Raw genomic sequence first — 16,329 nt, forward strand, 5'->3', positions numbered from 1 at the left:
ATATTAAACCTGGGATCAGAGTTAAATTTAGAGCTGCTATCAAAGTTGCTGTTATGGAAAATTAACACCTGATTAGATGAACACAGCGCTGTGGTCTAATAACCAATCGTCTCTGAACTGGGCACTTTTTGAGCAAGGAGGTGAGGTGGAGGTGAGAATAAAGTCAAAAGTCAAAATCTAACACTTTAAAAGGTCAACTGATTTCAAATTAAATATTAAAAGCTGTTGAAAATCATGCGTGAGGTCGTTCAGGGCGTCCTCCTTTCCAGATCGTTTCATTAGTCATACTTTCATTTAGAGACAGAATGAGGTCACTGGCTCAGTCACACTTCTGCTATTTGCATCTACAACCGTCTGGTCATTTGTTCGGAACTTTAGCCGCATAGCATGGATTTTTCTCCAGCTGATCAGACCTCTCTGTTGCAGCTTCCTTTTAGACATGGCAGCTGCATCCAAAGCACATTGGCATTCTATAATCCGCTAAAAGGAAAGCGATCCTTCCAGCTGATTTCCCTGTCGACAGGTGGAGACCGAAGCGGATCACCTCTCGGACCATGAGGATGACTCGCTTCTCTTTACTTCTGCCAAATGTGACAGAAAAAGAGTTTTGTGAGCCATGAATGAAACAGTCTGGAGATAGAAAGTTTTTTCCACCCCACAAATCAAAGCTTATTTAGCTCTGGTACTGAAACTAGTGATGGAAAGATCAGATCATTTTAGTGACTTGGTGAATCTTGTTTGACCAAATGAAATAATTTTTTAGTTTATTTCTGATCAAAGGAAAGAAATTAACTGAATTTTTTTTTCATTTGGTTAAACAAGATTCACCAAGTCACTAAAATGATCTGATCTTCCCATCAATAGTTTCAATACCAGAGCTTAATAACTAAAAACCAACTTTAACTGTAGTTACAATTATTTATTTATATATATATATATATATATATATAAACTGCATAGCGTATACGGGAGTCACGTGACAAAAGAACGAAGAACTCTGACTAGAAGGGTGTAGAGAGAGAACCCACTCAATTCTGTTCCTGTACAGAACCTACAGAGATTTTCTAATGCTTTGCTCATGCGCGTCCTGTAGAAAATAAACGATTCGTTATGTAACAGTGTGTAATTATGTGCACAGAGGTTTATAAAGTTTTTGGAAAGAGTCTCCAGTCTTTTAGTGCTTTCGTTTGTTTGTTTGTTAGTTTGTTTTTTTCTATAAAACACAGTGATTTTTTTTGTCTTTGTCTGGGAACGATGGAATTTTTACAGCTGCTGTAACGTAAGTGATAAAAGGAGGTAAATGGATATTCAAATATTATCAATTACAACAATTAATGAATTAAAAGTATAGATTTAAAATTGTAATCATCGGCTCTGCTGGTATAAGAGGGATAAAACTTGATGTGATGTACTGTGCATGTATATGATGTGTACAGTGTCTCACAAAAGTTAGTGCACCCCTCACATTTCAGCAACCAATGTGAACAATAATTTAGAAATGAAACTTGGAGATATTTTAAAATAGTTAATGTGCAGCTTGTGTAGCAGTACAGATTTACTGTCCTCTAAAAAAAAAAAACTCAACATACAGTCATTATTGTCTAAATAACTGCCAACAAGTGAGTCCACCCTAAATGATAACAGCTGTACACGGTGTAATCATGCAAAGCCTCACGTCGTATTCATCATGTTCACGTTATTGTCTGCTTGACAAGACCACACAAATTTGTGTGTCTTGTATTAAAGCAGTTACAGTTTAGTGCTTTGAGTCGATACTCTCATATTGACCACTGGATGTTCAACATGGCATCTAATGACTCTTTGAGGATTTGAGAATTAGAATTGTTGCTCTCCACGAAGATGCCTAGGCTTTGAGAAGATCGGTAACACCCTGAAACTGAGTTACAGTACAGTGGCCAAGGGTCATACAGAGGTTTTCCAAGATGAGCTCCACTCAGAACTTCACTCCTTAGTCATGAAGACTTTCTCAGGGAGGAAAACCTACTGCTTTGTTACAGTGCTTTGACACTGGAGGCTCCTTCCAAAAATGTAAACCAAAACCTACTTGCAAAAATATTCCTGACTATAGAAATGATATTAAACAATTTCTATCAAAGCTGCTGAACCACCTTTTGACCATTTCGAATGCAGTATTCAACAACACTGTGGTCTAATAACAAATATGGACTACGATATTTACTGAAGAAATAAAAGGACACCTGGCTTTGCTGTGTTTATAATAAATTCAATTTTTGACACCGCCTTCTTATCCTTTTGTGCCGTGACCCAAACCTGAACCTAACAAGGAACTCTTAGATCATCTATGGGAATGAACTCAGAACTTATCCAGAATCCATCATCACAACGTTTTTTTTTTTGCAGGCAATTAATCTCACTTACAGTGAAGCTCGCATTCTTCTCGGACGATACACAATAAACAATAGCGCTGATGCAACCTGACGCTATGTTAAAGCGGGCGTGTTGGAACTCTGCGACGAGCTCCACAAAACTCCACAAAATTGAGATCAGTGGAAAAGTATTTACAGAAAAACAAGCTGGTTTACACGACGCAGCACGCCGGAGCGACCTTGTATGGTAAAATAAAGCACTCTATTCATGTTTCGTTTGAAGGAAATGCTGTAAACACTTCACGATCTGTGCGTTTTCTAAGATAATCACCGGTGTGAATGTGTAAGGTCTCGTTTTGTAGCAGTGAAACTTTGAAGCACCACGTCAGTGGAAGATGATTAATCAGTTCCAGCTCATGGGATGGTTCTGAAATGCTGTTTGAGTCAAAGTTTCGATGTTAGGAACCAAAAAAAGATCTGGATTATTAGCAGAGTTCTAAAAAATGTAGGCAGAACGATGGTTACTATGTTTATGTAAACATTATTGAGGGAGGCGAGAGCATTCTAGGCTACTGTTTATCCAAACATGATTTTTCCTCATTCTCTCTCTCTCTCTCTCTCTCTCTCTCTCTCTCTCTCTCTCTCTCTCTCTCTAGTTCCAGTTCTTGTCTTTCTATCTTTGTATAATTTATTATGATGATGATGACTTAACACATTCTATGCCATATTTCGAGCTCGCCTTGCCCTCACATGCGCCTCTGATTTCAGGGAAGGGCAGTTCCAGCATTTCCTCCGACCTGAGCTCAAGTACAGATCAGACGTCGACCAAAGCTCCGAAGAATGTAGCTACCAGTGAAGGTAGGGCATCTGGTCCTCATTAGCTGTCACTGGCTTGCTTCTACTCCTCCTCCTTCTTCTCGTCCTTCCCCCCATTTCTTCTTTTTTCAACTTATTCGACTATTTTTGGAAGAAAAAAAAAAATCCAAGGCCTTTTTTTTTTTGTAGCTGCTTTGTGATGCAAACAAAGTGACTGATGGACAAAGAGTTGTTTTTAAGGACTTTGTTTGCTTTAACGATTCTGGAAATGTCTCAGTTAGAAAAAAATAAAAACGAAACTGCTCGGCTTTATTAGATCTGGTTTAAATTCTAAGTTGAAATCCAGCTGTGATGGATCAGTATTTTGAACACGAGTGTGACTGGTAAGAAAGCTGTTGGCATTAATGGCTTTTATTTTGTCCGCTCCGAAACAATAACATGCTGGTGCATGTGGACGGGACACTGGGAGGCTGGAGAGGAGCTGCAGGGGGTAAAGTGTGTGTGTGTGTGTGTGTGTGTGTATGGACTGTGGAAGGATTGTTCTCCAGGGAGGCCCAGTTCGGAGCCAGGCTGTGGTGTGTTTATGTGTGTGTGGTTGCAGGACCCGGCCTAGTCTCCCCGCAGTAATGGCAGAGTAGCGCTATGGCCTTGGAGACGCTGACCCGTCCCTGCGCATTCTTGCATCAGAGAAGGAAGAGAAAACACTTTATCTTGCGTCCTGTGGTATTGTGCGATCCGGATACGCTGGGGTGTGTACACATGCACCATGTGTCAGTCATCAGGGTTCAAGAATTAACATACAAGTGATTCAGCTACAATTATCGAGGATATCATCCAACAAAGACGCACATGCTAGTGGCAGTGAGTGGTAGAAAGCAGGATAAAAATGATAGAAAGGTAGCCGCTTGTGTAAAGCGAATAATTATAATTGTAAAATGCGTGTTTTTCAATGTATCTCTGCACATCCTTTGGTCTGTAAGTAAAAGAAAAACAAGGAAAAAAAGGTATAATATGGCCAGAGGTCTGTGATGTTTCTTAATTTACAGACCTTATAGCTCTCTTTTGTAAGCACTTCCTGTACATTTTTGATCACATGACCTCTGTTTTTATATTTTTGCATTTGAAACTTTCACCACATCAGTTAAACACACAGGGTTTCATACGCCAAGTTTCTGGTCCTGGTGGGATTTGCAAACGTCTAGAGGGGCAAATACTTTGACTCTGATGTCTCATGAAACACATGCATAAAAAAAAAGAAGAGAAAAGAAGAGTCTGTTTCTTTTCATGCGACTTTAAGCTGTGCAGCTTAACAACTTTGCAGCTCATACATTTGTGCAGAAAAAGTTCGGGGAAATTCAGCTTGATATGCATTTTATTTTGTTTCACAATGTCTAATTTGATTCTTTGAAAGTTAACAAGATGATAAAAACACCAGCAATTAAATTAAAACACTGTCTCAAAAGCTGATCGGAGTCGTGCGGTATTTATCTTTAATGGAACATTGGGTCATATTGCAAATAATAATAATATGCAAGTGATATTAGATATTTAGGATATGTATAAACAGTTCATTTAGAATCTACATTCTGAGCAAATTCATTCAGATTGGACGAGATCGTTACACGCTGTCTCTGATTGGCCGACACATGGTTAAATCAGACTCTGGTGAGTGTTTCAAATGGATGACAGAATGTTGATGCATTATCATGCTTACTGTCCATCAACCTATTGCTCTTACTCAAATAAAGACAAGGTGTGTTTATTTGGCAGACAAACAAACCGTCCATCATAGCCAGTGCTGAGAGAGTGACGTGTTTATACCGATAAATCATAGAAAAAAGCAGGTCTGTGTAAGGAGTCCCTGTGGCATCTCTTCCAAAGTGGTAGTTCAGTGCTTAAGGCGATGGACTTGGACATTGAACGTCCCTCAAGCAATGCGCTTATCCCTCACCTGCTCAGTTGTAAGTCTCTCTGGATGTGAGCATCTGCCAAATGCTGTAAATCTAAATCTCTGTGGTGAAGATCTGGTTTTCAAGTAAAAAGGAAAAAAAAAAAAAAAAAAAAAAATTGATGTTGAAGACTGTTGTAGGACATATTTCTGGGAGTTTGAATGGGTGATATACAATTAAACATGCGTGAGCTCTAAAATATAATTATATATATGTTTATATTACTTGCCGTACAAATTTATTTGCACGTGTCAATTTGCACCTCTTGTGGATGCTAAACTTTCTATCTATCTATCTATCTGTCTGTCTGTCTGTCTGTCTGTCTGTCTGTCTGTCTGTCTGCCTGTCTATCTATCTATCTATCTATCTATCTATCTATCTATCTATCTATCTATCTATCTATCTATCTATCTATCTATCTATCTATCTATCATGAAGTTTTCGTGCATTTTTTTAATTATTTATCAGGAAGTTTTTCTAAAATCTGGCAACCCTTGTTAACAGAACTTTGTGCAGTAGATGTGAATTTCACACCCGCCAGCCAGTCGTGTTTGGCTACTGCTGCATGGTCGTGCTGGTCAGTACCAATCTGTTTCTGCTCCGCTTCACTCCTGACTTCAATCACGTTAAAACTCCCATCCAACCCCTCTGTGTCTGCAGAGCGAAATATTGCTTTATAAGCACCAACACTGCTACCCAAACAGCTCTGGTGCCAATGAGTGTAAAATGAGAAACACTTGTTGGTGTACTCGCTCGCCTGAAAGCCACTCCGTCCGTATCGGACAGACGAAAACAGATATCTTGACGAGTTGTAAATAAAAGGACGAGGCTTAGTGCAATAAGGATAAACAACCCATGTGGAAAATGTAGAGTTTGTTGCTCTTGTGTGTGCGACTCGAGAAACCTTCTGTTTATTAATACGAGAGAAAGAGACAGACTTTTTTTTTTTTTTTTAAGTGTGTCTGCTGCTTCTGCTGGAAAAATCCGAGAGCTTGTATGCATTCGAGGTGACTCACTGATCCTAAGCAACACGCTGAGCAAAACTCGCTACTGTGGGATGATATTTGCTTATACAATGCGTAAGGAAAGAATTTTCCCTTATATGAGAATGATCACGCCTTTTTTAAACCACAGCAACTAATTTTTCATCATTTTTATACCAGAAAGAAAAATCACAGTTTGTAGTTCTGCATAAATGTTGAGGAATGTTCAACATGTTCCTGTTCTCACTTACGTTATAGCAGCTATAAACACCCTATTTCTCTTTATCCTGGAGATCAGATGGAAAGAAAAAACACCTTATAAATGTACGAGGTGGTTATCAAAAAGTATTGAGACTAATAGTGCTAAACGCTGCTGATTCTGACCACGTGATCACGTCTGCGATTTCATCATGGACAGCAAGTTAGAGCAAAAAGCGAACACGAAATTCTGCGTGAAACTGGGCGAATCCGCCACAGAGACGTTTGACGATGCTGCGATGAGAAATTCGTGGACAAGTGGAAAGAAGACTCCCATGACACATTCCAGAAGCGGCAGGAACGCTGGCAGCGTTGTTTTGCTGTGGAAGGGGACTATTTTGAAGTTGACAGTGTGTTAATGTAGATTTTCACAAAAAGTAAACTCTGACACTGGAGACTCGGAATTTTCAGGAATTTCTCCCTTCAAGTGAAATTCTTGAAGCTGGGTATAAAACGCTAAAGAATCCATAGCGCTAGTGTTAGCCGCTAGCCACTTCTTGGTTCGCTGCTAACGCTAGCGATATGCATTCTGTAGTATTTTCATGCGTGCGCAAAACAAATCTTATTTCCGGTACGGACTGAGTAGCACTAACTTTCTGGGCATGTTGTTACTATAGAAACAAATACATATTATAACCAGTGCATTCATTTATACTTTGATTGGCAGCTGCAGAAAATTCAACACCTTCTGATCAGATTTGAGATGTCAGCAATGCTTTGGTATAATGTTTAAGAAGAAAATGAAGTGCAAACAGGCATTTGTTTTACTTATACTACGTATATGTTACAATTGTCCCACAGTATGTTTTAGGCAGCTTAAGCAATGATTGTAAAAGGCAGGGTCATGCCCAGCAGGCAGTTGTGCCATCTGATAGCCTGCTTGAGAGCGTGGGACAGTTTGGCTTTTTAGCTTTTGAAGATAGCATTGTTCCAAGATTGAGGCCTTTCCCACCATTTCCTTAGCGATAACCTCTCAAGGATGTTGTGAAAGTGATTCGGAGGAGGGGGACAAGTTTATACCATGAGCTGCTGTAAAAAGCTCGGAGACTTCCTAAATGTCGTCCAAGTAAATTAAAATGATTAGAAAGCCCTTTATTATTAGCACTAAGGGTAAAAACAAGTCCAGTTTAGGATCGGATGGTATGATGGAAGAATAAATAAATACATTTATTATTTAATAAATAAATAAATACATATTTAATATCTAATTTCTAATAATTCATATTAAAATAAGGGGGTTGAAAAAAAAATTCAATATTTACTTCTTTTTTTTAAAAATAGATTTGTATAGATTTTTTGTGCACATTTATTAACCTTTTACATTCTATTGGGTTTTTTTGTGAATTTTTAAGTACAACACTACTAGTTCATTATTGAGCCTGAGTATCTTGATAGCTGCATGGTAGAACTTGCTATTAACATAAGACCTGATTAATTAAACCATACAGAGTATTATTGCACGTGTTTAGAGAAGCAGCAGGTATTTTTGCTCGCACACATTTTTATGTTCTCTGCCAGGCTGCCTTCAAAACTCCATACTCAATCTGGGTAATTTTATCAGATGCAGTTAGCTCGATGCTGGAAGCGATCATTCGCTCCATACTAGTAACATCTTTAAGCAATATGTAACTGTAAAACAAGACTCAAACAATGCACCTAAATCCTTACAAACATTTCTGAATATTCAGAATCAGATTCTGATTATTGATAAAGAATATAGACGGGACCGTCTCTGTCGGTGTTAGCAGATAAGATTTTGGTGTGAGCTCGCAACCTGATTGGCTTGGAGGACAGAATGAAAGTGAGATATATATATATTTATTACTAAACATACACATCTGTATCTGAATATTTGTATTTGAAATAAAACCAGGTGATTCAGGCATGGCCTAAACAGATTTATTTATTATTTTTTAAATATGAACATCACCCAAAGCCATTGGAAAACCATTGGTTGTAGTTGGCTTGTGAATTCTGACTGACAGTTCCTCAACCTCAGCTACATCATTCAAGTTACTAAATCAGTAGAGAAGCTGAAGTTCAGCTAATTCTTAGTTTAGAATACATTTTGTATAATAGATTTGTGGATGCTGCATGCCTATTGTGGATGCTTTGCAGCATTTTCTATTGTAAAGTGTAAAAAATTTCAGGTTTTCATCTTCACATAATAGCTACCGAAGGTGGAAGTGAATCCTCCCCCTTCTGCATGCAGTCGCCCACAATTCTCTAGTTCTGTTTTGATTGACAGGGCACAATAAGAGTGTGCCACGCCACCAGGAGAGCATGATGCTGTTTTGAAATCCTAGCCACAGTTATATACACTGATAATACATAAATTTTAAAACACACTTTACTACAAAACCATTGAGAATTGTGCATTACAGAAGAAACTTAATACTTTATATTACAGTGTACACTTGAGATCAGACAAATAGCTATTTTTGCTACCCCAGTTTAACACGCTTTCCGTTCATTATGTCTGTTTCAATGTGCAGTGGACATGTTTTTATAACATGAAAAGCTATAATAATAATTTTAAAAAAAAACGTCGCTCACGGTAATGACAGTTTTATTAGTCGGCAGTTGTGGTTGGTCATCCGGGTGACCGCTTGTTGTTTGGAAGCAAAACGTGTATCATAGTGTCGATGCATATACATGATATAACCGGACTGAGAGCAGTATTTAAGGCTCTGTACAAAGCTTCTGGGCCTCTCAGTCAGCTCTCGGTGATTGAGCTCGTGTGTGTGTGTACGTCAGACGAGTGGAATTCACTCTCCCTCGCTGAGCAGATTTAAAGGGAGCACAAGCTGCCTCCCCATAGGAGAAGCGCTCATTATGGGCCTTTATTAGATTTGAGAAGAGCTCGACTCTCAGTGTAGCACAAGTACAAAATGTTTAAGTTTGTGTGTTTCTCCAAAATGTACTGAACGTTGCTTCACTCTGAGCTTCTTAATGTAATCTGAGCTCTACGTCTGGAGCTTGCTAGAGAGGGGGAGTTAGGGTTGAACTGTAGTTCACTCAAAACACACACACACACACACACACACACACACACATACATACACACACACTTGGATGCTGCAAGAGGCAGCAAGGGGTTTAACATGCACACACAAACTTATCGGACATTTCAACTATCTGCACATATGGTCTAATTGTTTTTATTAACGTATTCACTGAGAGAATTTCTGAAAATGATCAGGAAATAAAATACATTTTTAGCATGATTTCTTGTTAGAGGTCTCAGTTTTCTTCCTCCTGTCAAGTTTTACACTGCAGATTTATTAGACAAAGCCTTTCATTTGACTTTTCAGAGTTCGCTTTACCCAAACATCCTATAGTGTTATTGGAAGTTAGTTGAGGATATTAAAAAGGTCCCCCCCCCCCCCAAAAAAAAAAAAAAAACCCTTGTTCCATTAAAGGAGCAAAATGTATTATTTGTCGCCTGGCAAAGATAATTTTGTTTATTTGAAGTACTAGCCAAGCTCCTCCACTGAGTATAATCCTGTTTTTGTGAGCTTTGGTTACACAACTCCACAATGCCGTAATGCTCCTGGAACAAGGCAGGAACTTTCTCTTGAGAGGGCACAGAACACGTATAAAGCAACGTGTTTCCTTTATGCATTCCTTCATGTTTTATTGCTTTGCTAGATTTATGATGTCAAAACTTGTGTGACCGTATGACGAAGAGTGGATTTGTGCTATAAAAAGGACACTTTGGCGCTTTTTTTTTAGCTTTCATGACCAGACGTGTTCTGTACTGTACTGTACATGAACATGGATGTAGTTACAAATGAGTATAGGTGATAAACCAGTATGGGGAAATCTTAACTTAAAAATCAAGTAATTGAGAAAATTAGGGCACCTCCAAAGAGGTTTGCTATCCTTTTGAAGATTTTTCTTCTTATCGAAAGAAATCCCTAGTAATCATATCATGTCTCCAACTTGACCTTATGAAGTGTGCTGTAGAAGATGATGCAACTTGTGCAGCAAAAACAGGCTTTAATTGAATTACAACAACACAGCAATGAAAATCCTTCAGGCATGCTAATGGAAATGAGCTTCATCATAGCCAGGATTTCTCATTAAATATGAGATTGACATAATTTCCAGGGCTGGCACGAGGAGAGGAGCTTTTTTTTAATCAGTTTGTAGGTTGTAGGTCAAGCAGAAGTATTACTGAGCAAATGTCTTGAATTTAAACTATTTAAATAATCTCTCAATATGCCATTCTTGAGGCGCTCACTTGGACGTGATGGGATTTAAACCGCAGCTACATATGATCAAGCTGTACAAGCGTCTCAAATTCTCTTGATTGCATAATGACAGTGAAGGCAAACTACCTCATCATCTCATCAAGCTGCACCAATTTTCTGTTCTTTTAAAAAAATAAATAAAAGCTAAAGAGCACTTGGTCTAGGGATTGTTCTGGAAAAAGACAAACTCTAGAGTCAATCCACGGTATGCCGATTTCCCCCTTTAAGCGGTCCTAATTAGTGATTTATTGCCTGAAAACCACAGCTGAGGGAATGTTACCATGGTGGTCATGGTTCTGAAATAGATTCCCTGCCTTTTGCTCGAGACGATCGGCATAACCGATTAAACTCCTGAGTGCACCTCTTTCCTCTGTCCTCTTTCTGCATAACACAATTAAGCTTCATTTTCACATGCATATGGAAAACGTGGCCTAATATCGGGCAGACTTTGGGAATGCCGGCTCTACTTTAGTATTCTGCGGGTTTCGGATAAGGCCCCGATCGCTTTTATATTATCAGGGTTTCTGGCAAGCTAGGTCTGAACGAATTTTCTTTGGCTCCACGTGCCATTTGTTTTGGAAAAGAATCATGGGTAAAGAGGTATGCAGTGCAATTCGATAGGCTCTGTGAGGTTCCACCCAGAACACTGGCTCAACACTGTGCTTTGAATAAAAATTGTGTTGTGTTTGAATAAACGCTGCATCGCAAACTCATCCATGAGTCGTTCAGAAGAAGGTCAGTGTCAGATGTATGAGTGCAGGACTTTTTTTGGGGGGGTATTTTTCTGCACGAGTGTAGAGAGGTTGCAAATTGGAGGTACGGTGGCCAATTCTTAACCAAACCCCAGGAAGATTCATGCTTGTATGATTCATGACACAAGTCCATGCAAACTGCACTGTACTGACCTGTGTGGGATTTTGAAACCCCTGAAATGATCCCCCCAGAATGAAACCTGGCTGTATCTGAATTCCTCCTAATGTTTTCTTTTTAGAGTTTTCTGTCTCCTGGGCCTTGTTTTCCAAGAGGTACAGTGTTTTATCAATTACAGCTGAGCTGTACGGTTTCATGATGGAAGTATGACGGTTATTCCTCATGCGAGCAGATTTCTTTTTGCCGCCGCTGTTCAGTCCGTATTCCACGGGTGTTGAAAGCCATCCAACTGAAGAAGGAAACCGTGTTATTTTCAAAGGGAAACAGTTAAAATGTTTAAGTGCTGGCGTTTCAATGACTTCAAACTCTATTGGCTTGTTTAGCCAAACGCTTTGGACACTCTCCAGTGGTGCAGATTCAGGTAAAACCACTTCTGTCCTAATACAACAAATTGTTGATGCTTCCTTGAGGAAACAGGTGGAAGGAAGAGACCAATAAATGACTACAGCAGGGGTGAGAAGGTCCCAAACACCAGCAGAGCACATCACCTGTGAACATTAACGCTCTCAACAGCTTTAAGGTTCTGTACAATGTTGGCTGAATAACGAGAAAAACGCAACATTGTAGTGGTCATTTGCAGCACAATGAGTAGAGACGGCAGATGCTACAACTATAATATTGTTTAAATATTTTCCAATATACAGATTTTTGTTTGTTTCACTAGATAGAATACCATGAAGGCAGTTTTCTAGCTAGTAGAATAACGTCTAATAACTAGCTTGTGAATTATTCCAGCTTTGATAAATAAATATGGTGCATTTGGGTACAAAATTGTTTTATTTCTTTGCATGTTTGAAAAGGAAACTACATTTTCTTTTAGAGCAACTTCTTCATTTAAAGGCATGACAAACTTTACTATAGCCCCCCCCCAAACAAAATGCACCTGGATGGTAGAAGTGATATTGGTGAAATGAGGTGGAAGGACATAAATACAAGTGTGATCATATAATCTAAATCTTGGCACTGAAAAAGGTCTGGCTAATAGGTAAACACAGGTCAAATCAAAATCATAAACAAGAACTTGCAGCAACTAAAAAATGCAGCAAAATCAACGGTGAGTGAAGTGCAATAAAAACACAAAACTAAATGAGGTTTAACAGGAAACAGGTGAGTTTTATAGGCAGGCGAGTGAGTGATAATATCTGGACTGGAATATGGATTTCTCAGGGATTTGGATTTCTCCAATTTGAGATTCTCAAGGCTTTGGATTTAGCATTTAGACCTCCTAATTAATTTTATTTGTATTGCATTGAGTAACAGTGAACATATTGTGGGTCGAAATTCATACGTTAGTCCATATAACTATATATTTACCACTAATCGTCGAGCCAGAGGTGACAGTGATGAAGGAAAAACTGGTAATGGATGATATGAGGAACAAACCTTGAGAGGAACCAGCCTCCAAAGAGAACCCATCCAAATCTGGGTGAATCTGAATATTCATTTATTACAGTTCCATTCAGTCATTGTTGAGGTTTTCATGTCTTGAATTCAAAACTGTTTATAGCAATTGCAGCAACAAATGATTTCAAATTGAATAGAACTTCATTCAAAAAGTAGGACATGAGGATGAATCTAGCAGGTCTGGGGAGCAGAAGGAAACACAATCATTGGTACGTCAGAAACATGTTTAGCTTGACAAAGTGAGAGAGAGAGAGAGAGAGAGAGAGAGAGAGAGAGAGAGAGAGAAACAAGAAAGAGATGTTTCTATAGACATTTTATTAAAAGTTGTTTAGGACAGAAAATGATACAATGACATACGTTTCCTAAAAAGAGAACCAACGGGGAACTAAGATGAGCCAAAGAATTGTTTGAGGCAGTCGTGTGGAATTGTTGCTTGATTGTGATTCAGGACGTCTCAATAAAAATGCCTCTTGTTACCTTGTTCTTGTTAGTGTCATTATAGAGTGAGGAGTGTTTGATAGGATGAACCTTTAAATGTTGTCATATTAGTCAACTTTGTTGAATTGTGTGTCATTTTTTTTTTAATGCCTAGATAAGGGATCACAGATTCTTTCTTTCTTTTTTCTTTCTTTTTATTAAAGCCTTAGCAAATCCTTTATATTAGAAAGTCTATAGTGAAGATGCATTAATTAATATTGCATGTATCTCAAAGCCAGGGATTTAGTCAGGATGCAACATTTCCATGAGAAACTCGGTACGCATGCTACAATGCGTAAGTCGTAAAGTACATATTGTTCCTGGAACATTTAGGAACGAGTCTCATTGGAATCTTGGAACACAGCAATTTATAGATTTTTATTTTTTTTGTTATAGTTTATACTTTTGTCATTTTTATTGAGCTGGGTTTTTTTTGTGGTTTCTCTGGCACTTTAGCCGTCTGTGCAGCCGTTTGTGTTCTATTCAGAATCAGTAAAAGATTTTCCCGCTGGGAACGAGAGCCGAAGTCTGTCATTGTTAAATAAGCGATGGAAACGTACCATTCATAACATTCTCATGCACTTTTACATACGGTAAAGCGAGTTTGTGTGTGAGAATCTCGATCCTAAAAATACTGGCATGCAAGGATTCAGTCACTCAAAAAATTTATTGGACGAATACTATATCATTTAAATGTAGACAAGCCTAATACGATGTGACGCCTTGTAAAAAAATGTTGAATCCGTATTATAACTGCTTAGGGAAAAAGAGGCTTAGTTAGGTCAAACCCAACTGGAAGCAAGAAAGTGTGCACTTTTTTGAAATGATATTGACATGCTCCATCCATCCATCCATCCATACATCCATCCATTCATCCCTCAGTCTATTCAGGATTTTAATAGACCCTAAGGCTCAGGAGCTTTTGGGTTTGGAAAGTCTAGTAGTGGTCAGGATTCGGTCCTTGGTGTGGTTGTGGCTTGAATTTTCCCCTTAATTGTTTATTTTGTTTCGCATTTGTGTTATTTAAGTGGACACAATGATTGGCTCGTTTCTGAAGTGGATACTACAATAAATATGTAAATGGGAAATAATCATTGTTTGGATTTCAGTTCCATTAGGGTTGAGTTTATGATATTTTACGACAGATTTTCTTATGATATTTGTAGGTAAATACTTTTTTGCCATTTTAGATACTTGTTATAGCAGCATTTGCATTCCAAGGTTTTGATCCATTTCTTTTTCAGATTGGTTAGTCAACCATGTTTGGCTAAAAAGATATCAATAGGGCCGTATATTGGCAAAAATCTAGCGATAAGATTGCGATGCGTATCATGATAAAGGGGTTGTAAACAGGTGGATATTAACGCTAACGCTAGTGGTGCGCCCTTATGCTAGTACTTCCTGTCACTGTTTAAGTTCAGAGATAAAAGACTGCTATCCATCTAGTGGTTGGGATTTAAACTCAAAATGAAACAACTGGAATGAATCTTGTATGATTTTATTTTTTTTTTTATAATGATTTTGCGATTTTTAAAAAAATTGATACAGTATCGTCATAAAAAAAAATAATATTTTTCGATACTCACATTTATCGATATTTTCTTACACACAAGTAAAAGTTCTTTCAGGATTAGGTCTTCTTTAAAGCTAACCGCTTCTCAAAGCTATATAATACCTATTGTGCAACAATCAGTTTATTAGCCAGATAAAAATGCTGTCTTTGCTAGCTTTGAAATAGCAACAACAAAAAAATAATTGAATCTCCTTCCAACTCTTGAATTCAACCTGTTATGTTATGGCTCTGAAAATCCATATTTGCTTTTATGTCAATGTCGTTCCCCTGTTCCACAATGATGTGCGGTCTAGTTTTGAAGAATTTCCACAGTCTTTCACGTGCTTCTGTTTCTGTTCAGAATGCATCCAGCTGCTGTCATCTCTAGTCACCTCATCAATAAAGACGAATGATCGGGTTTCACTGGCAGCGCTACACGTTCATGTTCAGCAGATGAGGTGGTTTTCTTTGGATTGTGAACAGCCCCTTCTTTTCCGTCCATACTTTCCTCGATCCATCACTCTGGTAGTAGTTAATCTTCATCTCAGCTGTCTGTAAGACGGTGTCCAAGAACTCGGCCAGATTTTAGATACGATGCACTGCATGAGTTCTAAGGTTGAGCAGTTTACTGTATCTTGTGTAAAGTTTTCCAAAAAATGAGGACTATTATCCAAAGCATAACGTTGTGACGGTTATTTCATAATTCCAACTCGTCTGTGGGTCTCTTACATCCACACGTTTTAATATGCAACTCAAATCAAAATAAGTGTTTGAGATATATGAGTTATAATGTGGTTACCTGTCTCTGTAGACTCTGTATACACACTGATTACATTTGTGTATCTAGAAAAAGTAAAACAAATAGTTTTGTAGATATTTTAAATGTTAGAATTCATGTTTAGATTTTTATAATAGTTTAAATTGTTCTAGTTTTGGGTCTCAGGTTTGTTTAATGACTGTAGTCTAGAACGGATATGTCTGTATCTTGCTCTACAGTAGCAGCTTGTTAGCTTCAAACATTGTTTATTGATGTGTTTTCTTCTGTGTGTCATCCAGCACACTTTTTTGGTGAATAAATGGATGGATTTTCTTTATTTAATCTTGAAAGAGGGTGAAGTTTATGAAATTATGTGACATTTAAGATGAGCATTTTACCAACTGAGTTGATCATTTTTTCTTTACACTTTTAGGACTATCAATCATTAATACCTATTATGAAGTAGCAACGTATTTGTAAATAACCCTAGCATTGTAGCTGCAAGTCTGCTATACAGATGATGTACCAGTCATTTCCCTGATTCAATGCCTCACATTGTAAGGACTTCCTTTGGACCTTGTCCATGTCCTTGGATAACT

General features: G+C 38.1%; 1 protein-coding gene across 2 annotated transcripts in view; it reads left to right on the plus strand.

Annotated features, from left to right (window-relative positions):
- Positions 1-16,329, plus strand: part of fbxl7 (F-box and leucine-rich repeat protein 7) — a 40,797-nt gene that overhangs the window by 4,450 nt on the left and 20,018 nt on the right. The window contains exons 1-2 of one of the 2 annotated variants that reach the window (XM_083525881.1): positions 2,227-2,595; positions 3,117-3,206. Coding sequence is in view for 1 of the 2 variants with exons in the window: in XM_083525880.1 (XP_083382006.1) it covers positions 3,117-3,206 (90 nt within the window). In the remaining variant the exon portion in view is untranslated. Of the gene's footprint in view, positions 1-2,226; positions 2,596-3,116; positions 3,207-16,329 lie in introns of those variants that run through there. The other variant, XM_083525880.1, reaches the window with a different exon arrangement.

The sequence above is a fragment of the Silurus aristotelis genome, assembly GCF_946808225.1.
Source record: "Silurus aristotelis genome assembly, chromosome: 22".
NCBI lineage: Eukaryota > Metazoa > Chordata > Actinopteri > Siluriformes > Siluridae > Silurus > Silurus aristotelis.